The following is a 26,116-nucleotide window of genomic DNA, read 5'->3' on the forward strand; positions in this document are numbered from 1 at the left end:
AGGAAGAATTTTAGCTGAGGTTGAAGGAAACCAGGTATGCCAGGAAATAGAGGTAAAGAGGTTGAGAATTTCAAGCAAGACAACCAATGAAAATGCATGGAGTGAGGTGAAGGAGTGTTGAATATGATGAAAGGAAGACAGCATTACTAGATCCCAGAGCTTAGCAAAGGCAAGAAGAAGAGAGGAAAAGAGAATGTGTAAGAAGATTGGAAACATGCTATTTCTTCCAAAGATTACATTGGGTTAACATTCATAAACAGAGTTTTTTTTTTGTTGTTGTTGTGTTTGTTTTGTGTTTTTTTTTAAACCCAGCTTAGAAAAAAAGTTCTGAAAAACCTAAATTGATTAATAGCTTTTGTTTTGTTAGAAGTAGAAATAGAGTGAGCAGAGGTGCAAATGCTAGGTGAGAACAAGATGGCCCTTTATCTCATGTCTTTCCCTAATTGATGGCTGAAACAGTGCAATAGGGTAGCAGCTTGTGTGATCAAAGCACTGAAGAAATCTATGCAAGGAATCTGTGCAATGAGCTAAAATCAGACATTTATCTCTTTTGCTAGCATGACAGAGTAATTATTTAATTTAATGAGATTTTTTTTCTTGAGAAATCAAAGGGAAATTATCTTAATAAAGGGCCATAAAGTGTTCAAACTAGAAGAAGTTTTAGGGACTATCTAATCTAACCTCTCCATTTTACAGATGAGGTAAGATCTTGATTTTTATTCTACTATCTGGAAACCAAGACTCTGGATAAAAAAAAAAAAAAAAAAAAAAAAGAGAGAGACCTAGGGATTTGTAGTGTGATAATCCTGAAGTTTATTTAAAGAGGGCTCTGTGCTAACTGGGCACATTCTAGTTCAATTTGTAGACAATAAAGTAGTTAATAAAATGATTATTTACAATTATTAGATCAGAATCAGAGTTGGAAGGGATTTTAGAAGTTATTTAATTTAATTTTCTCATACTGAATATGAGGTCATTTAGAAGTATAGAGACAGATGTTAAATCAATTGCTCAGTCAAATGTGGTAGAAGTGAAATCCAAACTTACTGTGCTTAGACCATAGTGAATTCTGTAATAAATGATGAAATGTTGGTAGATTGATTAAAGTCCAGGCTATCTGCTTCCAGAGGCAGCTCTTTCTCTACTGTACCATACTACATCTCTATTTAACCAAAAAAGTTGGTGGCAAATAAATAGTTTGATCTGCTTAAAATATCTGTTATTTCATTTTAATTTTCTTTAGTAATGGAAGATGGGATATTCCAAATAAACTATTGTTTTGAGGAATTTCACCTTTAAGAAGTTCTGGATCAATAAAATGAATATAACTAATGATTAAATGCAGGTAGTGCTAGATATTGTAAGAAGATCCACCAAACCCACTGAATATCAAAGCAGAGATTAGCATGTAGAAATAGGCATACCAGAAATATATTTTACTTCAATCATCTTTATCTGTCTCTTTTCATATTATTTGTATTCCTATTTTTCAGTAGTTATTTAGAATCTGAGCTTTTCATATTTATAAAAATATTGAATCTATTTTAAGCCTGTATAGAATAATTTCTCTTGTCTCCTAAATTTGATAAAACTGTGTGAATTATTAGCCCTGAAGATGATTGGGGGACAATAGAAACATCAGCTCTCATTTGTAATCAGTATCATTTGTAACATCATGGCAATAAGTTGTACAAGTAATCTGTCACTATGGGGTGATGAAAAGAATATTGAAATCAAGAAGCCTGGATTCTAGATTTATATCTACTATTTATGGCTTTGTCAGATTGTGAGTCACTTGTGTCATCCTATGTGATTTGAATCTGGAGTCATACCTCAAATTCCTGCTTAGTAGCTATATTATCACAATGCCTAGCACAAAATAATCATGTAAGAATGTAAGAAGGTTCATTGTCTTGGGTTATCATCTGCTATTTAAATTTCTTAAGTTAAAGCTGTTGTGCAACTCCTCCTTGTCTTCCTTTCCTCACCTATAAAATGGGTTTTTCAAAGATACTGCTTAGGCAGTGTTAAAATTAGGAAATCTAAATCAGAGGTTCTTAAACTTTTTGTACTCTCAACCCCTTTTCACCTAAGAAATGTTTATGCAACAAAGGATATATAGGTATATAAAATAGGTGCACACATCAAATATTTACTGATAATAAATCACAAATGTGTGACCCCAACAGTGTTGTGTAATCCCATATGGACCAGCAATTCACAGGTTAAGAAGCTTTAGTCTAAATTATGATCAACAGTCAGAAAATGGGAAGGGATTTTATAAGTAGATTTCAGAGGGTCAGTAAGCTTAGATAGAGGGAAAAAAAAAAAAAAAATATATATATATATATATATATAGCTTTTTTCTCATTCACCTTTGATTTCTCATGTTTTTTTTTTTTCTTTAATAGGTTTTTACTAGATTACCAAAGTGTTTATGACATTAAAACAAAAGGTTAAGAATCCTTGTACCAAGGCCAATATCCCCATTTAACAAATGAAGAATTTCTCCTTCACTAATAAGATTAAAGTAACCTTTTAAAGGGCAACTAGGTGGTACTGGGCATAGAGCATTGCACTTGGAATTAGAAAGACTCATTTCATGAATTCAAATTTGGCTTCAGAATATCATTAGCTATGTGAAGCCATTCAAGACACTTAATTCTGTTTCCCTCAGTTTCTCATCTATAAAAGGAAATGGAAAACCATTCCAGTATCTTTGCCAAGAAAACTCCAAATGGAGTCACAAAAAGTGTGACACAACTCTAATTAGTGAATAGCAAAAGCAACCTTCTTGAGAATTTTCTGTGAAGCCATTTATGTGCACCATATCACAATATTTGTGAATGCAGATAAGTTAAATTTCTCTGTAAGCAGTTTTTTTTTTTGACACCACAAATTTGAGTTTGACTGTTATTTGTCAAAGGGCATTTTCTAATAGAGAACTTTTTATTTTTATAAAGGTTTATGAGTAAAAATTAGAAAAGAAGAAGAGGTTGCATTATCAAATTCAAAAACTTGACTGCCTGATTAATAATAAAACTAATCTAAAATTATATGTATTTGAAACATATTAATATCATTAAAAGCCTAAGATTGATATTTTTCTTATAAATCTGTGCAGGCTTAGCATTTCAGTTATCCTTTACCAGAATTCAAATTAAGAAAGAAATTCAAATCAAAGAAGGCAAAAGATATATACTTATTTTCTAGTTATATACAGCTATTGTGGGCTATTGGTAGTTTGTATTGACTGTGCTTCTAAATAACTAATAAAATCTCATCTATCAGTGTAGCTATGCCAGTTGAAACTATTTTGTTTGGATTATAATGCCAAATTTTTTGTTCAATTACCTTATTTTCATAGATGTAATGATCAGATTTTAGTAGTAGAAAATAATTTTGAGGATATATGCTGCTATAATATTTTGTTCTTGAAAAGTGTTATCTAACTATTTATTGAAATTTTCATTTTTATACAATAATATTGCATAGGGAGGCTCAGTTAATAACATTTTTCAGAGTCACAAAATAAGAATTTCTAGGATTTTCAAAAATTTAATTAATTAGCTGAGTTTATTTAAGATAAAATTATCTACATGGGTAACTATTAAGAAAATAATAGAGATGGAATTCATTGTATAGCATAAAAGTAAGGATAGCAATGTGCTTAATAATAAAGTTAGATATTTGAGAATTTTACAGCATTCTTAAGTGATATGATATGAAATTTAATGTTATTTTTTAAGTAATAGCTTTTTATTTTCAAAATGTATGCAGTTAGTTTTTAATATTCACTCTTGCAAAACCTTGTGTTCCAAATTTTTCTCTCTACCTTCCTCCTCTCCCTTCCCTAGACAACAAGTAATCCAATATATGTTAAACATGTACAATTCTTTATATGTATTTCCACATTTATCATGCTGCACAAGAAAAATCAAATCAAAAAAAAAAAAAAAAAAAGAGAAAAGAAGCAACAAAAAAAGATTAAAATACTATGTTGTGATCCACATTCAGTCCCCACTGCCCTCTCTCTGGGTGAAGATGGCTCTCTCCATCACAAATCTGTTAGAATTGTCCTGAATTACCTCATTATTGAAAATAACTACATCCATCAGACTTGATCATCTCATAATCTTATTGCTGTGTACAATGTTCTCTTGGTTCTACTCACTTAGCATTAGTTCATGTAAATATCTCTAGACCTTTCTGAAATCTTCCTGCTCATAACTTCTTATAGAAAATAATATTGCATTACATTCATCTACCATAACTTATTTAGCCATTCTTCAACTGTTGGATATCCACTCAGTTTCCAGTTTCTTGCCACCACAAAGGTTTTTTGCACATGTAAGTCTTTTTCTCTCTTTTATGATTTCTTTGGGATACAAACTCAGTAGAGACACTGCTAGATCAAAGATGGCGCACAGTTTGATAGCCCCTTGGGCATGAAAGCTAATATTATTAGTGCCATAAGCAATCAAAATAAAAATAACCTCAATGTAGCACTTAAAATTGTAATCTTCTTGAGGGCAGAGGCAATCTTTTTGCCTCCTTTTGTATCCTTGGCACTTAGCAAAATACCTGGCAGGTAGGAGAAAATTAAATTGAATTGAGAAGTGTGGTTGAATAACCAAAGATCAGGCCAATGGGGGGAAAAAAAAGTTGCAGCCTTTAACAAGTTTCTGAATTAAAATATAAAACTGACAGAGAAAAGTGAAAAATTTTCTTCCCCTCCAGCAATTTATCATTTTCTTCTTTCTCCTCCATTATCACTATAAATAGTTCAGATCTATGAAATGTTTGATGCCTTGCTAGGAATTTAATGTTCCATATATTGCATTGTCAAGAAGAAAATAGCTTTTTTGAACTGCTAAATTTAATAATTATTATTTCTAAATAATATAAGGACAGATTTTGGCCATATTCAGAAAGAACGGAGTCTTGAAGATTTGTTACTTAAATAGTAACCCAGAATCTTATGTTCTTCCCTTGATGCTGATCTTGGAATAGGGATAATGGAGAGCAGAAACAAGAAGCCAATGCAAAGAGGAAGCTGGAAGAGGTGAGATATATGAGAATAGCCATTAGAAGGGATTATTGAAAAATAAGCCACAAAGACCTACTAGAGGATCAGCAGAATCATGATTATATCACAATTCTAGATAGTCAGTAGAAATGGGACAGATCTAGTATTACAGCCAAACATAAAAAAAAAGATAAGCAGAATTTGGGATTTACTGCCCCAGGGCAAGGAAAGAGATATTTAATTTAGTTGGTCCCCATCTAAAACTTCCTCTTTTTTCTTCCCTCCTCCCACTCTCCATCCCCAGAAACCATTCCACAGGAATTTGATTATCTCTTAAAATAAACCACTTAATCCTTTTTCTGCCTCCTGATGAAAATAGATGGCAATATTCAGATTTGGTTATTTTTCATCTTTTATTTGCTGTTTAAATTATTTTTATTTACCTTCCACAAGATCCATTGTCATGAAATTCTGACTTTGTATGTTAAATATGCTTCCCAGAGCTATTCATTTAAAAGAGATGACAGTTTTTATGTGTTTAATGAGTAACCCTGAAAGAGAGTGGACTGATGTACCTGATAAACAACATAGACCCAGGACCAAAAGAAACAAGGAAGGTGGAAGTCATCTATTTTCCTCTTCCCCTGGAAAGTGGAGATTAGTTCTTATAAGGGAGAGCCAGTTCTTATGGAATTCTATCCTTGCAAAGGGAGGGTTAAGAAGTTCCACTAGTAATAATTGTTTGATGGCTTTAACTTCTATTGCTTGCCAGTAGCAAGAGGGTGATGTACATTTAACCAGGTTCTGCTAATATCTACAATTTCTGTAGTATGTTAAGAATCTGCCAAAATTACATCAAGTCTTTCAGGTTATGAGGGTTCTCTTCAATTTGTCTCTCTAAAAGATCTTGAGGAAAAAATTATTTAATCACATATGTAGTATACATACGGGAAACTTTTTTGATGTTGCTTTGTCCAATGCCTAAACTTCAGAACAATGTAATCTCAGTAAAAACCCTCTGAAAGGATGATTAACTATGAAAGACTTAGCTTTTCTCAGTAATATAATGATCCAAGATAATTCTAAAGGACTAATGATAAAAAATGCTATCCATCTCCACAGAAAGAACTGATGGAGTCTGAATACAGATCAAATCACACTATTTTTCATCTTCTTGTGTGTGTGTGTTTGTATTTGTCCATGTTTTCTGTCACAATATGTCTAATGTGGAAATGTTTTCCATGATTGCACATGTATAAACCTATGTCAAATTGCTTACTGAATCAGGGAGGAGGAAGGAAATGAAAAGGGAGAGAGAATGTGGATGGAACTCAGGATTTTTAATAAATGAATGTTAAAAATTGTTCTTACATGAGCTTGGGGAAAATATGTTAAGAGACAAGCATCTTACCGAGAACTATAGACATGCTGATGAAGCCAGAAATATATATATATATATATTTTTTTACATTCTCGCAGAAGCTGGGGTCTAAGCCAGTAAGCATACTTCCCATTCCCAAAATACAAGTTCCCCTCTTGTTTCCCCCATTAGCTTAGTACTTCAAAAGTTACAGCCTTTCTGGAGAACTTAATTCCCCACATGATTCTCCACTCTTAATTATATCTCTTCCTGGTATTCACTTTATTTGGACATAATTCAGTCCTTTCCCTGATTCCTCATTGGCCTGGGTACTGCAGAGATACTAGAGAGACTATTTGGATTGTATAGTTACTTCACATGAGTATAAGTCCTCATCCTTGATTGCATCTCATAGTGTATTTCTTATTATAATTTATGGCTTCTCTCCATAAGTTTTATATCCCTTATTCCACATGGAATAAGGAATGTAACCTAATCTTTAGGTTCCATTTCTTAGGTTTCAATTTCATTTTTTAATGATTTAACTTTCATTTCTCTGCATTTCTCTAATTTAAGTTTCATAACACTGTGGAAACTACTCACCCAATTCTCACAATATTATTTTTTAAAATGTGTAACCTGAAGTAGAGTATGTGAATTAGCTAGATAGGACAGTGGATAAAGTGCCAGATCTGGACTCAGGAAGACTCATATTCCTGAGCTTAAATCTGGCCTCAAACACTTACTTACTAACAGTGTAACACTGAGCAAATCACATAACCTATTTGCCTCAATTATCTCATCTGCAAAATGAGCTGGAGAAGGAAAAAGCAAATCACTCTAGTATCTCTGCCAAGCAAACCAAAAATGGGGTCACAAAGAGTTGGACACAACTGAAAAATGACTCATCAATAAGAATCCATAAAGTGTTGTATGGTAATAATGTGCCTGTCCGTCTACATAATGGCATTTATAACCTACTAAAGGTAGAGATAGGCTTCCTTTAGGGCTTTAAAAGCGAAGATTTTCACAAAAGAACTATTTTTAGAATAAACTGAAATAGTTACATGATATTAAAAGTCATTTCATGAACAAATTAGGAAATGAGAAGGGCAAAGTATTTATGACCAGAAAAGGGATGGAAAGGATCAGAGAAGATGAAATGGTTTTGATTGGTTAGTGAAGGTTATGGAAACTTCAGTATTTTCTTTCATTTTATAAGGCAACTAGATGGTCTAAGATTTACATCTATCTGGAAGTCCTGACTTCAAATCCACCCTTGGGTTGTTATTAGCATCAAATTAGTTAGCATGTTAATTATTTCTATTTATATTACTTTTGCCATCATTACTCTGTTCTTGGTCAAATCATTTTATAATGTGAATTATTGTGAATACTCCTACAAGTTGACCAATTGAGAAATTCTTTAGGGAATTAATATGTTTAAATAAGAATACCTTTTAATGAGGGTCCTTTCGACTCATTTCAGCAAATACTAATTAGCCTCTGGGTTGTCATCTATAAAATGGGAATCCCAGAACTACTTTCCCAGGTTTGAAGTACTCCATTTAGTAACATTTGCTCCAAATAGTAGTTTACAAATACCTACACATGTGTTTACTCTTAAATGATCATGAGAATCCAATTTAAAATGCAAAATGACAATATCATGGAATTGTAAAAAAAAAAAAAAAAAAAAAAGTCATCAGAAAGGATTTCCTTTCCCACTTCCCCATATGCTTTTCTAATGTTACCATGTGCTTACATGGAAGGAATAAACAGGGAACATATGTCAGCAGGAAGAACATTTGAGGGAATTCACATAGCATGGAATGTATTATGAAAGAAATGAAAGAACATACATAGACTGTGCAACCAGATCATATATTTGGAACAGATTATATATGAGGGAACATGCATATGTGGAAAATATAACACATGAGAAAACACATATATTTGGCCAGAGCACACATTCAATAAAGTAATTCACTCTTCCATTGCTATAGAGTTGCTATTGGTTCACTCATTCATTTCATTCTGGATTCCATTTCTGACTTTCTGATCTTCTTTCTCTGCCATGATCCAACAGTCTCTTTACATTGGATTATCATTCTTCCTCTGAGGTCCCTTCCTCAATTTCTCCTAGAACCTTTATTTTAAATAAAGTAACTTACCAGTCATGTTTACTCCTTAATTCCTCTCTGGGCTTTGCTTGTGACTCTGGACTTCTTCTTCCACCTTGCTTGGGTGCCTCATCCTTCCCCATTCCCAACAACTTTAAGCTTCTTTCTACAAGTTTTATCCCCAAAGGTAAACTCCTACAGAACAGAAACTCCTTTTTTTTTGTTTCTGTTTATATTCCAGTGTCTGGCAAATTTTGTTCAATAAATGTTTGCTGATTCAACTTACGTTTTCCTCTTGTGATATCATCTTGCCCTTCTGGGCACATGTCTACGCTCCAATAAATATATAATTCCTTCAACTCCATTCTACTATGTAGTTCATTTGAGTTTTAGCTCTTCAAGTTTATCTTTGTGCTCTCTTTTCTTATCCACCTAGGTGGGATGACTAGGGAGCTTCTTTTTGACAATGGTGCACTGAACTCTTTTTATTAATAACCTAAGATAGTAGTCAATGCATATAAGAGGGTGTAGCTGAATGAAAGTGAGCCAGAATGCCCAAAGCTAAGAATGATACCAACTCTAATCACCACTATCATCATCAGCAGCAGCTTTTATATAGCAGTTTAAAATTTGCAAAAAGCTTTATATCTCATTGGATCTTCTTAACAATCTTATGAGGTACTCAGTAAGGAAATTTTATTCTCATTTTATGATTTCTAAGAAACTGAAATTCAGTCAAATTAGATGAATTGTCTTCATGATAATATTAAGTCCATGGTTTCTGAGAACTATCTTACTTAAATTTAGAAAGTTTCTCATAACCCCCATTTAATTACTGATTGGAATAGCAGCAGGAAAAAAATAAGATCATTTCCGTTTGTAATTGTGACCTGATTTCCTGTTTCTTGTTTTTTCCTGTGTACCTGTCAATAGCAAAAGTTCATTTGTTTTTGCCCTGGCTATTTTCTGACCATAGAGAAAACTAGTCTTTCTGTTGTTGTTTAGTCAACTAGTCCTGTCTGACTCGTTGTGACTCCATTTGGGATTTTTTTTGGCAAAGATACTGGAGTGGTTTGCCATTTCCTTTTCCAGCTAATTTTTTTTTTTTTTTTTTTTTTTTTTTAGAGATAAAGTTTAACAAACAGAATTAAGTGACTTGTCCAGGTCACATAACTATAAATGTTTGAGGCCTGATTTGAGGTCAGATTCTTCTGATTCTATCTACTGATTCATCTAGCTGCCCTACTTACTTTTGTCTTCCCTCTTATGTTTTAGGCATCTACTATGAATAGAGCACTATGGCCAGTTCTAAAGATAGAAGCAAAGTTTAGTTGAGATGAAACTCTTCCAGGTGTGAACTGATCCGGTCATTCTGGAGAACAATTTGGAACTGCACACAAAGGGTTTATAAACCTGTGCATACTCTTTGATCCAGAATTACCATTACTTCGTCTGTATCCCAAAGAGATCATAAAAGAGGAAAAAAGAACCACATGTTGGAAGCAGTGATTTTTGTGATGGCAAGGAATTGGGAGTTGAAGGGATGTCCATTAATTGGAGAATAGCTGAGCAAGTTGTGGTATATGAGTGTAATGAAATACTATTGTGCTATAAAAAATGATGAGCAGGCAGATTTCAGAAAAACCTAGAAAGTCTTATATGAACTGATGCTGAATGAAGTGAGCAGAACCAGAAGAATATTGTACCCAGTACATAAAAAATGATCAACACCCAGTTTTTTCCAGCCATTCTAATTGCTGAGACAATTCTAATAGACTTGTGATGGAAAATGCCATTCACATCCAAAGAAAGAACTATGGATATTGAATGCAGATCAACACATACTATTTTCACTTTGGGGGGAATTTTTCTTTCTCATGGTTTTTCCTTTTTGTTTTTTTTTCTTTCACAACATGACTAATACAGAAATATGTTTAAAATAATTCTATATGTATAACCTGTATAAAATTGCTTGCTGTTTTGGGAAGGTTAAAGGAAAGGAAGAGAAGGACAAAAAAAATTTGGAACTCAAAATCTTACAAAAAAGAATGTTGAAAACTATCCTTACATGTAATTGGAAAAAATAAAATGCTGTTACATGAAGAAAAAAATGAAGTTGAGACTTTACCCTCATAGACTTTACCATATAGGAGGGAAAGTATACCATAGGAAGCTAATTAGGGCATGCAATTAATACCTAAGTTTTTGAGTGAATGGCTACAGAATGTTAAAAAAGGAAAAGCTGAGGACATGAAATAGAACTTGTAAAGATGTCATTCAAATAAGGATAGATAAGAATTCTAAATGAGAAAGATATGATGAGGAAAATCCCTGTCTAGTGGCACATTTCATCATGGGGTGAAATTGACCCTGAGTTGTCAAAAGCTAAGCCAGTGAAATACAAGTTTTGACAGGTTCTATCATGCTAGAAAGCCTCTAAGAGCTTTTATCGGCTGACTGCAGGTAATCCCAATCAATAAGAGGAGCTAGTGTCCTCACCAAGGTTATTGTTAATACCTGGTGGCTTTTCCAGTCATAGTTCAATTTCTCTGCCTTTTTTATTGTAACAATACTAAAAAAAAGATGGAGAGAGAGAGAGAGAGAGAGAGAGAGAGAGAGAGAGAGAGAGAGAGAGAGAGAGAGAGAGAGAAAGAGAGAGAGAGAGAGAGAGAGAGAGAGAGAATAAAATCTTATATTATAGTTCCACATGGTTAGATCCAGATTTGTGAAAACTATGGCAGTGGAACATAAGCTCTGCATGTTTTACTATACTGAGGAGATATTAATAGAGAGCAGTAGACAGATTGCTTTCCAAAAACAAGCCCAGTTAAGTATGGAAAGTTTCATCACCACCAGCACATTTGGCCCCTATGGGTGATGAATTATTTGACATTGCAAGATAGGAAGCAAAGGCAATTACAAAGAGGCCCACATGATTCCCTTATACTTCTGCAGTGATGGTAACAGAATGATGGAAAAGGAAGCTGAAGATGGAAAGAATTGAACTGCTTTTGGACTGCCAATGGACATTTTTAGTGATTGGTATTCAAGATAGGACATATTTGTCCAATGAGTACAAGTGAACATTGTATAAGAGTAACTGAATAATGCTCATCTTGACAGCTGTGGTATTGATAAAAATAAAAGACAAAAGGATGATGATTTCAAATAATTACACAGGTTTATTTATTTTTACACAGGTTTATTTTTAAAGAATGTTATAGAATCTACATAAATGCACAACAGAAAACAAGATGGAAAGAATAAGAGATAAATGGTGGATAGCTCTAGTATCCTATTGGTATTCTTGAAATGTTAAAAGAATAAAAAACAGACCTCAAAAGACTAGTATATAGCATGTATTTCTGGGAGGACATGTACAAAGGTAGTGCAGACATAGACCTATATCACTAAAACAAGTAATTCTTTCAAGAAGACCATAGATCCATGAGATTATTAGGCTATTACATAGGAAACCTATACACATAAAATGTTTCAAAAAGAGTCCATGATGGCAATAGAAGAAGAGATACATGAAATAACTAGTTTTCCTTATTAGCCTTTGGCATTTTTTCAGAATTTTCAGCTATATTATAGCATCTTCCTCCAAGCTTCAATTTCTTTTCTTTTTTTTTTTTTAAATTTTTATCATACTTTCTATGTAAAACAACTTATCTATAGACATCAATGTTCAAAACAAACTAGCATGATCAGAAGATTTGGTGAAGGGATTTTTTTGTTCACACATAAAGTGCAGACTAGTAATTTGATGATAGATGCAAGGCAGTTTCCAGCTGCCAGTGGAGAGATGTCATATCTACACAGGAACTCCTCTAGGTGGTAATTTTTTCTGAGACTTACAAGGAAAAGAGCAATCCTAGATTGTATGTTAAACATTAAGAGATTGTATTCTTCCTGAGAATTCTAAGCTTTTGAACTAGAAAAAAAAATGCCTTTCAGTTCAAAATACACAAGTCAATGAAACATTGATGAATTTGTCTTATCAGAGCAGCATAGTCAACACTGAGAGACTCAGAGGTGAAGATATCCTATTTTTATTGTGGAACTGAAAGATACCTGGTTTATTTGGGCAGAAATTATAATTAGATTTTAAGTTGCTTATTGGTAAAGAGCTACTATGTTTTATGCTTTTCATTCCAAAAAAACAAATATAGTGCTGAGTAAATCATAGAAAAGCTTAAGTATATTTTAATCATTTTTAAGAATGTAACTGATTGTGGATTTAATTTTTCAATAATTTAAAATTTTAATCCAATAAATTTAGCCATACATTCAATATGATTAATAGTCTTAATAAAATAGTCTGAAATTAAATATTTACACAATTAATGCACTATGTCTTTGAGAAATTGATGGTGTTACTCAGAAACCAAAGTTGTCTTAAAAATCTTCAACCTGCCTTGTCATAGATATAGAGCGCTACTGAAATAAATGAGGACTTTTATTAACTTTGTTGTGTGAACCAAAATTTCTAGTGTTAGTTAATTTATTTATTTTTATTCCTGAGAAATCAATGCAATATTACTAAATATTTGCTGAGTATCTTCTATGCCAGAGTATTCTAACAATTTCTCAAGAGTATGATAAGGAAAAAATAAATTGTGCAATGACATGTGAGATATTCTTTATCCTCTTAATCTAGTTGAAAAATGAGGTACATATACTAATTGGATAGACAACAAATGCTGTCAAAGTTCAGCAAAGATAGAGGTTAATGGCTTTGTATGATCAGAAGAATTTTTAAGGGGCCTCTGAGTTCTAAACTGGAGTTGGAATAAAAGGTAGGGAACAGGAAAAACAAAAACACAGAGGAAGAGGACTGGAAATGAGCAAACCCTCAGAGACAGGAAAATCCATGAGATATTTGATTGATGAAGGAGACAAACAAACTATCATGGGAACACCATATTACAGTGTTGTGAAATTTAAAAGGGATTTCCCAGTTCATTTAGTTCAATAAGTTCCTAAACAAGAATCCTGTTAAAAAAAAAAAATCCCTGATAAGAATTCATCCTGGTTCTGAATCAGGAATGGAGAAACCCCTAATGGCTCTATTTTCTGACTTTATATAAGTATTAAATAGAAAACAGTGTACAAAATATGACTATCTGTGACTTATGGTCATTGTTCAAAACATCGGCTCTCATTGTAAAGGATAATAGATATGTGTTGGAAATTAGTCTGAGTACTGAATCTAGGTTTTACCCTCTAAACTTTTGGGTGAGGATAGGAAAGAAAATTAAATGCTTTATATGGACTTGTTCCTTCTTCCTCCTAAAAGTGAATTGGAAAGGAAACAAAATACTCTGCCTCTGGACATTCTCACCAATTTGATCCTGATAACTTAAAAATTCAGATTTTTTTGCCATGTAGGAGAAGGATTAAGTTTACTTTTCTTTGCTTCAAATGGCAGGAAGATATCCAGTAGTTGGAAATTATTGGAAGAAAGAGTTTTAGTTCAATATAAAGAGGAATTTCTTAATAGGAGCTGCCTTCAAAAGTCATACATGAATGACTATTCAAGTCACTTGCTGGGTATGTTGGTTTGGGCAGGGCTTTGGCAAGAAGATTTCAAAGATCCTTTTTAATTTCATAGACTACCAGTTTATTTTATCTTGGATCACTGAGCTGTCAGTGGATCAGATTAGGACCAAATTAACACTTTTCAAGTGGAAATGATTTTTTTTAATATAGTTAGAATCTTGTAGCTAGAATTATTCTAAGAAGACCTCAGTCTTCAGGCTGGTGGAAATAAACACCTTGTGGTATTCAATGTTGTTTCAGTATATCATCTGGAAATTAACTGTCACCTGAGAGAGTTAATGATTTTCTATCATAAACATCTTTCTAAGGAAACCACAGTTAATTGTTTTTTAAAAATGTAGACTGATGATTTAATCTGGAGAGGGATTTAGTGGGGTCTCTCTGTTCCCCAGTACAATTGTATTTTGGTATCTCATCTCATTATAGGATATGAGTATGAGTTACTTGTGACCTCTCAGGGATTACGTTCTCTTGAATATCCTTCTAGGAAGTGGACTAAAAAAAAAGAACAAAACTAGCTTTCTCCCCCCATCCTCAGTGTGTTCTTCTTCAGTGTCAGCTCTGGGACATCTTTCTTTCTGACAAATGTGATAATAGGAGCTTCCTACCTTTAGGAAGAAGACATAGGAGTGTGATTTTAAAATGAAGAGCATAAAATAATGAGACTATGAAAGCTATCATTGCAATGCTCATTCATTCTGCTGTGTCTCCTGTTTGGGGGAAAAAAATCTCTGTAATGGTAGGAAGTCCCCATTGATAGCATTGGACTTGGAATTCTTAGTTTCCCTTAGGCAGATCTGTATTGCACAGGTTAATTTGGCACAGGAACAGGCTGGTGTATCTGTGACTAAATAGAGAAACACAGGAGAAATATAATAAGTATCTGTTATTTTCCTGACTCTGAACAAAGGACTATATGAATATGTTTTTAAGACTTTTTCTCATTCACTCTCCTCTCTATCCCTGCATTTATCAATACTTTTCACTTTTAAACATCTTAGAAATACTTCATTTATCAAAAATAGTTATGAATTTTGTAGGTGTCTGATTTTCTTAGGGGGAAAGGAAAAGGTGTGGATAGGTTTAATTAACCAGATAATATGATTTATGTAAACAAATATTGAATAAATGCATAATGACACTAGGAGCTATAGCTTATTGAAAGGTTTTTGTTTTGTTTTGTTTTGTTTTGTTTTTTTCTCCTAGGTAATTGTCCTAGGACCCATGAATATGGAGTTAAAATGTATTTGTCCTTCATTTTGGTAACTGTGCTATCAAAAATAGGGGTGACAGAGAATAGAAACTATGTATCTCTGGGTTTGTAAATTTTTAAAAATACTAATAGTTCGCCCTTTTCATCTCTGATGATGATGATGGTGATGGAAGTTATAATTTAAGGCTTGCAAAACATTTTAGATACATTCTTTTATTTGATTTCTCTCAACAAGCCTGTGAAGCAAGCATTATCATTATCTGCATGATGGAAACTGATGAGGATGATGAGGAAACTGAAAATGCTAAATGTTAATAGACTTACCTATGATCACACAACTAACTGAATCACCAATCTGCCTTTCTGCTACATTTACTCCAGTAGACTGAGAATTTACAGTATCCTTTTTCTGCTTTCCTCATCCCATAGTCTCAACCAATCTGGAGCACCTGTGACCAAGCAATTGCGTTCTTTTCCTAATCCATGACCTATTTTTGCTTACCTGCATAATGTAGCTTAGCCAGGAAGTAGTTTCCCCCTATTTTTCTATATTGTTTTATTTATATGGAACTTGCAACTTTATAAAATACTTTCATAAAAATTGACATAGCTCATTGGTTCCTTGTAAGCCTATGAGATAGAAAGAACATATTATTACTACTGTATGACATGGGGAAACCAAGGTTCAAAGAGGCCAAATTGAATTTCCCAAAATCACATAGTCAGTAATGAGATTTGAGATAGGATGGAAGGAAATTGCAAGTTCAGCATATTTCCCACAAAGAACTTCCTTTCTCAGTAATGCCATTCATTATATATTTTTTTCTGATACATCATCTGAAAAGGGAAGTCATCATGCTTGTCTTAGTAGGAAGTCCATGTATATGTATGTTGAACAGAAGATGGAGAAATATTTTTTGCACTTGGAAAACATCAGATTTTTAGGACTAGACAGGACCTCAGAGATCATCTAGACTAATCTGCTCATTTTTCCTTAGGATGAGATAAAATAAATTACTTGTTACCTAAAGACATACAGGTAGTAAGTGCCAAAACTAAATTAATAGATATTCTAACTCAAAATATAGTGTTCTTTCCATTGTTCTTCCCATTGTACTGCACTGTCTTTGGCTTATTCTTTTATGACCTGTCAGCACTGAACTATACATCTTTAAGGCAAATCCCCAAATTAGGAGTCAGAACCTGGGAGAAGATCCAGCTGAGGGAGAGATATAATTGTCATAGCCATTGAATTCCCTAGCAGGAGTCCTGTACTTTGGATTCAGTCCTAGGTTTTTGTATAATCACTTTCTCTTGGTTATTTTCCTATCTGTATGGTCACTCTTTCTCTGTCACCTTTGCTATATAATAATCCATAAGCTACATCTCTAAAAGTGAATGTTCCCCAAGCTTCAATTCTTGTTTTTTTCTCTCTATTTCTATTGAGAATGTACATCATTATTGTTCCAGATATCCAGGTTCAAAATATGAGTCATTCTTTTATCTATATTTACCCTTTTCTCTCACATCCAATGAGTTGCCAGGCTTGTTTTGTTGTCATAGTATGTCTTCCATTTGCACCCTTTTCTTCATTGAACCTATTCCAAGCCTTTATCAGTTATTGTCTTATATCAATAGTCTCAATTGGTTTCCTTTGTCTTAATTTTTTTCCTTTTCGAATCAATCCTCTTTACAACTGCCAAATTAATATTTCTAAAACATAGATTTGGTCACATTGCTCCTTTGTTCAACAGGCTTTCATGTTACCTTATTGTCTCTAGGATAAATAAAAACTCTGCTGTCCAACATTTAAAGAGAAGACAGATACAAAATAAATCCATAGTTATCAGCATTTTTATACATCACTAGCAAAATCCAATAGTAAAAGATACAAAGTATAAAATATTTGGGAATCTATATGTCAAGGGAAAGCCAAGAACTATATGAGCAAAACTACAAAACACTTTCCACACAAATAAAGTCAGATCTAAGCAATTGGAAAAATATCAAGTGTTCTTGGATAAGTCGAGGAAATATAATAAAGATGAAAATACTACTTAAACTAATCTATTTATTTAGGGCTATACCAATCAAACTCCCAAACCTAGAAAAAATAACAACAAAAGTCACCTGGAAGAACAAAAAGTCAAGAATTTCAAGGGAATTAATGAAAAAAAAAAATCAAATGAAGGTGGCCTAGCTGTACCAGATCTAAAATTATGTTATAAAGCAATAGTCATCAAAACCATTTGGTACTGGCTAAGAAATAGACTACTTGATCGGTGGAATAGGCTAGGTTCACAGGACAAAATAGTAAATAACTACAATAATCTAGTGTTTGAAGAACCCAAAGACCCCAGCTTTTGGGATAAGAATTCACTATTTGACAAAAACTGCTGGGAAAATTGGAAACTAGTATGGCAGAAACTAAACATTGACCCCCACTTAACACTGTATACCAAGATAAGGTTAAACTGGGTTCATGATCTAGACATAAAGAATGAGATTATAAGTAAATTAGAAGAACATAGGATAGTTTACCTCTCAGACCTGTGGAGGAGGAATGAATTTATGACCAGAGAAGAACTAGAGATCATTATTGATCACAAAATAGATAATTTTGATTATATTACGTTAGAAAGATTTTGTACAAACAAAACTAATCTAGACAAAATTAGAAAGGGAAGGAATAAACTGAGAAAACATTTTTACATTCAAAGGATTCTGATAAAGGCCTCATTTTAAAAAAAATATGGAGAGAGAATTGACTCAAATTTATAAGAAATTAAGCCATTCTTCAATTGATAAATGGTCAAAGGATATGAACAGACTATTTTCAGATGAAGAAATTGACAATTTTTAGTCATATGAAAAGGTGCTCCAAATCACTACTGATTGGAGAAATGCAAATTCAGACAACAGTTGGAGTCAAGTCCCCAACTCTCAAGTGGAACAGCCTTTATGTGACCAGCACTGCTTGTTCACTTGAATGGAGAAGACTGTGAATAATGAGGGATGAGAGCCAAGGGTAGTGTGAGATTCTGCTTTATTAGGAAGACTGCAAGTCATTTTATCTCCTCAGTGCCTGCTTCTAGTTCCTACATCATATGTAAGCACAATGTAACCTATAGTAAATACATGATTCTCAGGGCAGCTAAGTGGCACAGTGGATAGAGCACCAACCTTGAATTCAGGAGGACCTGAGTTCAAATGTGGTCTCAGACACTTAATACTTCCTAGCTATGTGACCCTGGGCAAGTCACTTAACCCCAGCCTCAGGGAGGGAAAAAAAAACAAAACAACAAAAAAAACATGATTCTCTACAGGAAGCTACACATAAATATATTGTGTGCATTCTGTTCCTAATAGGGATATTCAAGGTACTCCCCTCCAAGGTCCAGCGTGTCTCTTCTGGGAATTGCCACAGTTCTTCTTCAAGTGGGACTCCTTCCTCCCAATGCCATCTTGTTCACCCTTACAAAGCTACCCTCAGATTACCTGAGCCATACTCTGTGTGATGTCCAAGGCTGGTGGGGAATCGATTGGCAAGGCCTCTTACAGACAACTCTGAGATACCACTACACATCTGTCAGATTGGCTAAGATGACAGGAAAATTTCATTACGAATGTTGGAGGGGATGTGGAAAAACTGGGACACTTATACATTGTTGGTGGAACTATGAACAAATCCAACTATTCTGGAGAACAATTTGGAATTATGCTCAAAAAGTTATCAAATCGTGCATACCCTTTGACCCAGCAATGTTACTACTGGGCTTATATTCCAAAGAGATTTTAAAGGAGAGAAAGGGACCCACACGTGCAAAAATGTTTGTGGCAGCCCTTTTTATAGTGGCTAGAAAATGGAAAGTGAGTGGATGCCCATCAATTGGAGAATGACTGAATAAATTATGGTATATGAATATTATGGAATATTGTTCTCTATGACTTACAGAATGATTTCAGAGAGGCCTGGAGAGACTTACATGAATTGATGCTAAGTGAAATGAGTAGAACCAGGAGATCATTATAGACAGTAACAACAAGACTATACAATTATCAATTCTGATGGACATGGCTCTGTTCAACAATGAGATGATTTTAAACCATTTCCAATTGTTCAGTGATGAAGAGAATCATCTACATCCAGAGAGAGGGCAATACAAACTGAGTGTGGATCACAACATAGCATTTTCACTCTTTCTGTTATTGTCTGTTTGCGTTTTTGTTTTCCTTCTCAGGTTTTTTCATATTAAATCCAATTTTTCTTGTGCAGCAAGATCACTGTGTAAATATGCATATGCATATTGTATTTAATATATCTTTTAACATATTTAACATATATTGGACTACCTGACATCTAGGGAAGAGGGTGGAGGGAAGGAGGGAAAATTTTGGAGAAGGTTTTTCAAGGGTCAATGTTGAAAGATTAACTATGCATATGTTTTTAATAATTTGTTATTTATTATTAATAATAATAATTTATAATAAGATAAATTTTAAAATAACAAAAAATAAATAAAGAGAAGGCAGATATTACTGTGGATAATGTGCTGGTCCTGAAAACAAGAATATCTTAATTCAAACCAATCCCCGGGCACTTACTGTCATGGCTCTGGCAAATCACTTAATTTCTGGTTTCCTCAGTTTTTATCAACTATAAAACACATATAATAATAGCATCTATTGTCCATGGTTGCTATGAGATTCAAATGAGATAATATATGTAAAATGTTTAGCACAGTGCCTAGTAGCATAATATTAAGCATAGTAGATACTTAAATGCTTATTTCCTTGTAGCTCAAATGGTACTTCATACTGGATATATCTGGATGTCCCTCCCTCAAAATTGCTAGTACTATCTCCCAAACTTATCCTTGTTTTGTTGTTGTTGTTTTTGTTTGATTTTTTTTTTTTTTTGGTAATAACTATGAAACCATCTTTCTCTGAGTAATTTCATGGGAGAGATTACTTACACCCATGAAATCACAGATCTTTTGAAGTATTAAAATATTCAAGAAAATTAGGGTAATTACTAGTTACTTTTAGGTTCTTAAGAATTACCATGAAGTCTTTCCAAAATGTTAGTTCTCTCCCCATATTGAAGCTGCTGTGTATGTATTTAATGTATACTTATATATGTACAGCTGTATTCTTGAGAACAGGGACTCATTCATTTTTATCTTTTTATTCTCAGTTCCAGGAACAGCATTTGCCATGTAAAAGGTGTCTAAAGTAAATATTGTTTGAATTCGTTAACTGAAATTAGATCATAACTGAATTTGAGATACAATAAAGATTTTTTTCAGTATTATTTTCAGTAATTAATTATACTTCTTATTCTAATGCTCACATAGGAAAATGAAAATTTACATATGTTTTCTCTTTCTTTTTCTCTCTCTTCTATGTATGTATCTATCTCTCTTATTCAGATGAGGATAGGGATTCACTCAGGGTCTGTCCTGGCTGGAGTTGTTGGTGTAAGAATGCCAAGATATTGCCTGTTTGGAAACAATGTCACCCTTGCCAGCAAGTTTGAATCAGGCAGCCATCCACGACGCATCAATGTCAGCCCCACAACTTACCAGTAAGTGTGACCAACTCACCCATCTGGACCAGGGTAGTTCCTCAATCTGCTATCCTGCTCTCCATAATACTCTGAATCCATTCCTTCTGCTATTTTACAGACTGAATAGATCAACCCAATGTTTGAAGAACAAAGATTCTGACAAACTTTTATTAATATTCATGAAAGGCAAATTGGAAAACTATCTTGGCACAGACCTAAACATAGGCTTGTTATTTCCTAGAATTGTTTTTTTTTTTTAATTGTTTGTTTTGTTTTTGGTGAAGCTTAGATATTTATGCTAAAGATGAGCACACGATTGTAGAAGTCAGACCTACACTAGGAAAAACAACTGGAGGAAAAGAGGTTCTAGACTTAACAAATGGTTCCCAGTATTTATTTTTAACATTTTAAGAGATGCTTGGTTGAGGATGGGCTTTTCTCTTTGTCAATGTAGATTTCAAGTCCTTGATGCCTTATTTGATTATTTATTAGAAATGGATGAGGCTGAAACATTCATCAGACTACAGTAAACTTGGAAGGATTGTTGCCAAACTAGTTAGCCTGGCTTCAGGATAACAGAAATCTGTTCTATCACCAGATGTCTGCCAGAAGCTTCTTCAGCCTCATAGAATCTGCCAGTGCAGAAGTTCCATTTGCATAGCTTTTGAGAATGTAGACTTATCTCTATGCTAAGGCATGTGACCATGTTTATTTGTTTTCTTCCTTGAAAGAGACATTAGAGGTCATTTAGTTCAAACCCTCATTTTATAATTAAAAAAACAAACAAACAAACAAAAAAAAAAACTTTTGAAATCCAGAATGGTTAAATGATTGACCCACACACAGATCCCATGAATTTTAATCCAATTCATTTCATTTAAATATGCCACATATTTTTTGTATTGATAGGACACATTACTGAAACATCTTAATGTTACAGGAAATGAAAAGCCCAAAGATAGAAAAGAATGATTGTAAATAGTTAACCTTTTGGAGAATATCTGAAACTAAGTAATGAGTTCTGTGACATTTGGGGGAAAATGAATGCTGATCATTATTTTAAAGATATATGTGTGTGTATGTGTGTGTGTGTGTGTGTGTGTGTGTGTGTGTATGTGTTTGTGTGTGTGTGATATGCATCCTTACATATATGTAAATATGGTTCTGCTTCAGTTGTTAATTTTTTAAAAGACCAATCAACAAATATTTGTTAAGAACCTTGTACCAGGCAATGCTCTGGGTGCCAGAAATATAGCACCTTTCTTAACTTCAAAAAAACTTACTTTCCATTAATTTTACTATAGAATAGGATCTGTTTGGAGGATTGTTTTCACATTTTCTTATACTTGAGGATTATTCAGCTGTAGCAATTCTATGCAGCTGTGTCAGTCATTTAATTACAACCATACTTTATCTAGCTTGTAACTCTTAATTTCAAATTCTCAAAAAAAAAAAAAAAAAAAAAAGACTACTGAAAAATCATAGCTTTTGAACATGAAAATTAAAAAAAAAATTTGGAATAATGAACAAAAGAAAAAAAATGGTAGAGTTATGTTGATACATTTTGTAATATGGAAAAAGGGAAATAAAACTTTTTTTTTTTTTTTTTTTTTGCAAAGTCCAGATTACTTAAGAGTATAAAGAGGAGAGCAAATAGAGGGTATGCTTTAAAATAACATTAAAAATGGCATTATGCTCATCTGCAATGATGAGTCTTTTTAGAGAGCATTGTTGTCAGTATGTTTCAGACTTTTTCATTTTGGTAGAACCAGCTGGCAAAGATTTAAGGAAGTTAAAGTGACGTCTATATTATGAAGAGACTAGAATAATACTGAAAAAGGTGATAGTATAGAATGTTTCTCAATCCTTTTACATGGTGGCTTTTTTTAAAAAAAAAGTTTACAAATAATGATTTTTTTTAAAAATGTGAGATCTTTGTCCAAATATCAAGCAATAGCTATTAGTTATATATTTCATTTGTTATGGTTCATAGAAAGCTATTTTTTCTTTTTATTTAAAGCATAAAGTTGAGTTATGATAGCTAATAAAAAAAGAATATTCATATTTATATGAAAAGTGTGAAACATAAAATAGCTATAAAATGAAATAATCAAATGAAAGTTATTGATGGGCTGATAAAAGCAGTAGAAAGATTTTGAAACTTAAAATTTTCAACTCATATATCAGGGCTTTAGCAAGGCTGCTTGGACTTTTGCAATGAATTCCCAGTTACTTAACTGCTAATTTTTTAAACTTTTTCAAGAAATTTTTCTTAATTCTAATATTAAACCCTACCACCACTATGAAGCAACCCAAGCAGGTATTATCATGTCTTTTGTTTTATTAGATATGAGGAAATAGGTAATGTGATCTTATCAGTGGTATTCTGGAATCAACTCATACCAACTTGTGAGGCAATTGTTAAATTTTCAGTGCAACTATTTTTACCCCCAAAATTGGCAGCTACAACAAATTGAGGTTTTATGAATAATCTAGGATTAAGAAAATGATGGAGAAAATGTTAATCATGTAGATTAAAAAAAAATTGTTATGTCTACTCTCCTTCACATACCAAAAATAGGTAATTAAACATTTATGATCACATCCCCATTTATAACCCTTAAACCACACAATGAGTGGACACAGATATGTTCACCCCATTGGTCTTATGGGCCAGACTTTTTTTATGCTTCTTTGTAGGTACTGTTGATCTATTGCTTTGGCCCAAGATAGAAAATTTGAACACGTATTCAGAGGATGATTGTTTGGGAGCTTTAAGATTTATAATGGCTGTTTGTAGACTCTGCTATAAAATGTGATTTAAGGTATATGAAATTACTTGCAAACATTATCTAATTTGAACTTCATAATGACCCTATGTAATAGTTATTCTAAATACTATTATATCCAATTACAGAGGCATAAACAGGTTCACAAATGTAACATGCCTTTGCCTAAATAGTTTGTGAGTGTCAGAAGCAAAATTTGAACCCAATTCTTCCAAACTCCATGTTTAGCTCTTTATCCATTATACCAGGCAATCTTGACCTGGGAAACTAAATGTAACAAATAATAGAATGCTTAAATATAAAAATAACAATTCATTTACAATAGTGATCTAATGCCATTTAGAAACTTGGATATTATTATTTTCTGATATAAATTCAAATTTTGCTTCTACCAGCTTTCATTATTCATAGGTATAATTAAAGATCTTCACTTTTATATGTTTTCTTTAAAAATATTTTACTACCAATTCTATGAAGTTTATCAATAAAAATGCTCTAGTCCCCATACTAAAAGGTGATTTAACAGTTTAAAAGTATCAAAGATACAATATCCCTCCTTCATTTCATTTTCTGTAAGATATAAATGAAATGAAATTGTTGGTACTTCTGGATGGAAAGAAATATGATAGATAAAATAACACTTAGGAAAAAATTAAGAAATGGAAATTAAAATGAAACTATTAGACTTACTAAGATGAAAAAAATTCCAATTCCTTCTGTTAAAAAAAAAAAAAACAGATAGCACATGAAATAGGTAATATTATCTGGACATTTTGAAATTTCTATCTAGTTTTTTGCTAGTATGAAACTGCTCATTAAAAAGATAGGTTGAATCAAGGGAATGAGATCATATCTTCTCTACCTTGCTTGCATCTATATTTGATTACAAAAGCAAATTTTGTTCATTTGGTTTTCATTTGTTTAAGCATAAAAGAATATTTGCCAGTGAGCTCTGTTCTCATTGTATTCTGTTTTATTTTGCCTTTATCCTCATTTCTTTTGACATTCCTAGATTTTTCCCCCACTTTGTCTTCCTTGTGATTTTGCCTATAATCAAGTATAACTATATTAAAACATATAAGGTACTATAGAAAATCGAGGCAATGTTCTGAATTCATTCAGTCCAAAAACAAATTATACTTGAAATATTTGAATGACTAAAGCAAAACTATCCAGAAAAAGAATCAGTGTCTGAATGAAGTGAAATGAGTAGTCACTATTACCTCATTTTATAGTCAGATGATTTGCCTTGTATTTTTTTCAATTACCTCAAAATCTATGTTCATGTTCTGACTTTTTGGGAACATTTTCTTTCTAAATTTATCCTAGGGATTGTTTTTTTTTTTTTTTTTTTTTTTTTCCCCTTGGAGAAAAAATGTTATGTTTTCAAATGCCTATACATGGGATCAGGTGACATCATATTACAGTGGTTAAAGGGTCAGCCTCAAAGTCCAGAATACTTTGGTTTGAGTCCTGTTTGTAAATTTACTGTGTAATTCATCTCAGTGACACAGGGAATGCTATAAGACTACAGGATACTGTAAAATTACTGAATTTCTTGGGTAGAGGGCATTTCCACAATAGGAATCCTATATCTCAATGAAAAGCATAAATCAAAATTAAATAAGAAAGGAGACAGAAACAGAAAAGGAAGAAGAAAATTATTCAATAATCAAAAAGCCAACACAATAAGCAAGCCCATACATCCAAAAGTCATGCTAATCCAACCTCATCTCCTTTTTAATTTTTTGATATAGTAACATGACTGATAGATCAGAGAGATATACATATAGGTCATTAGATTTTAGCAAAATATTCACAAAATGGAGAGATGACATTTTATCAGAGTAAAATTAGCTAGATTTGAAAATGATTGAATGACCAGACCTAAAAAAATATTGTGAATATTTTATATAAGCATGGAGATGAATCTCTCTCTTTTCATTTTCAAACAGATTCTGATTTGTAACATACAGTTATTTTCATGGTGATTTCTTTATATATATGCTATGAACATGGCAATAAAAAATTTAAGAAAAGATGCCCTTTCACCACGATAAAATGTTGCTACTTGGCCATTTCTATAGACATTTGAAAAGAGAACATTTAAAATGTAACATACTTTTTAATCTAGGGAAACATAAACCAAAAAAAAAATCTCTAGGACAAATTCATGATTTTTCTAACAAGGAGCATAAGCGAAAATATGTGCCATGGTATGGTATTTCTTGTTCCATTTGGGCACATGTTAAAATCCAGCCCACCAATTGAGTAGAAACAGCATTTAATTTCTGTGATAAGAAGTGATTTTAGAGAAGGTAACAATATTAGAACCCCAAGGTGGGAAAAGCAGGCAGAAGATATTGTTTTCAATGAGGAAATAAACTGTCATGTTGATAAAGTACACCTATAGCAAAGACCCTATATTCATTTTTTTTTTTTAGAAGGATGGTAAGTACCTTGGCCAT

The 26,116-nt window shown here is 32.8% G+C and overlaps 1 protein-coding gene across 1 annotated transcript in view; it reads left to right on the forward strand.

Annotated features, from left to right (window-relative positions):
• The window catches only part of GUCY1A2 (guanylate cyclase 1 soluble subunit alpha 2), a 407,956-nt gene that overhangs the window by 359,571 nt on the left and 22,269 nt on the right, over window positions 1-26,116 (forward strand). The window contains exon 7 of the mRNA XM_074304357.1: window positions 20,723-20,877. Within this exon, the coding sequence (XP_074160458.1) occupies window positions 20,723-20,877 (155 nt within the window). The remainder of the gene's footprint in view (window positions 1-20,722; window positions 20,878-26,116) is intronic.

The sequence above is a fragment of the Sminthopsis crassicaudata genome, chromosome 3 (assembly GCF_048593235.1).
Source record: "Sminthopsis crassicaudata isolate SCR6 chromosome 3, ASM4859323v1, whole genome shotgun sequence".
NCBI classification, from domain to species: Eukaryota; Metazoa; Chordata; class Mammalia; order Dasyuromorphia; family Dasyuridae; genus Sminthopsis; species Sminthopsis crassicaudata.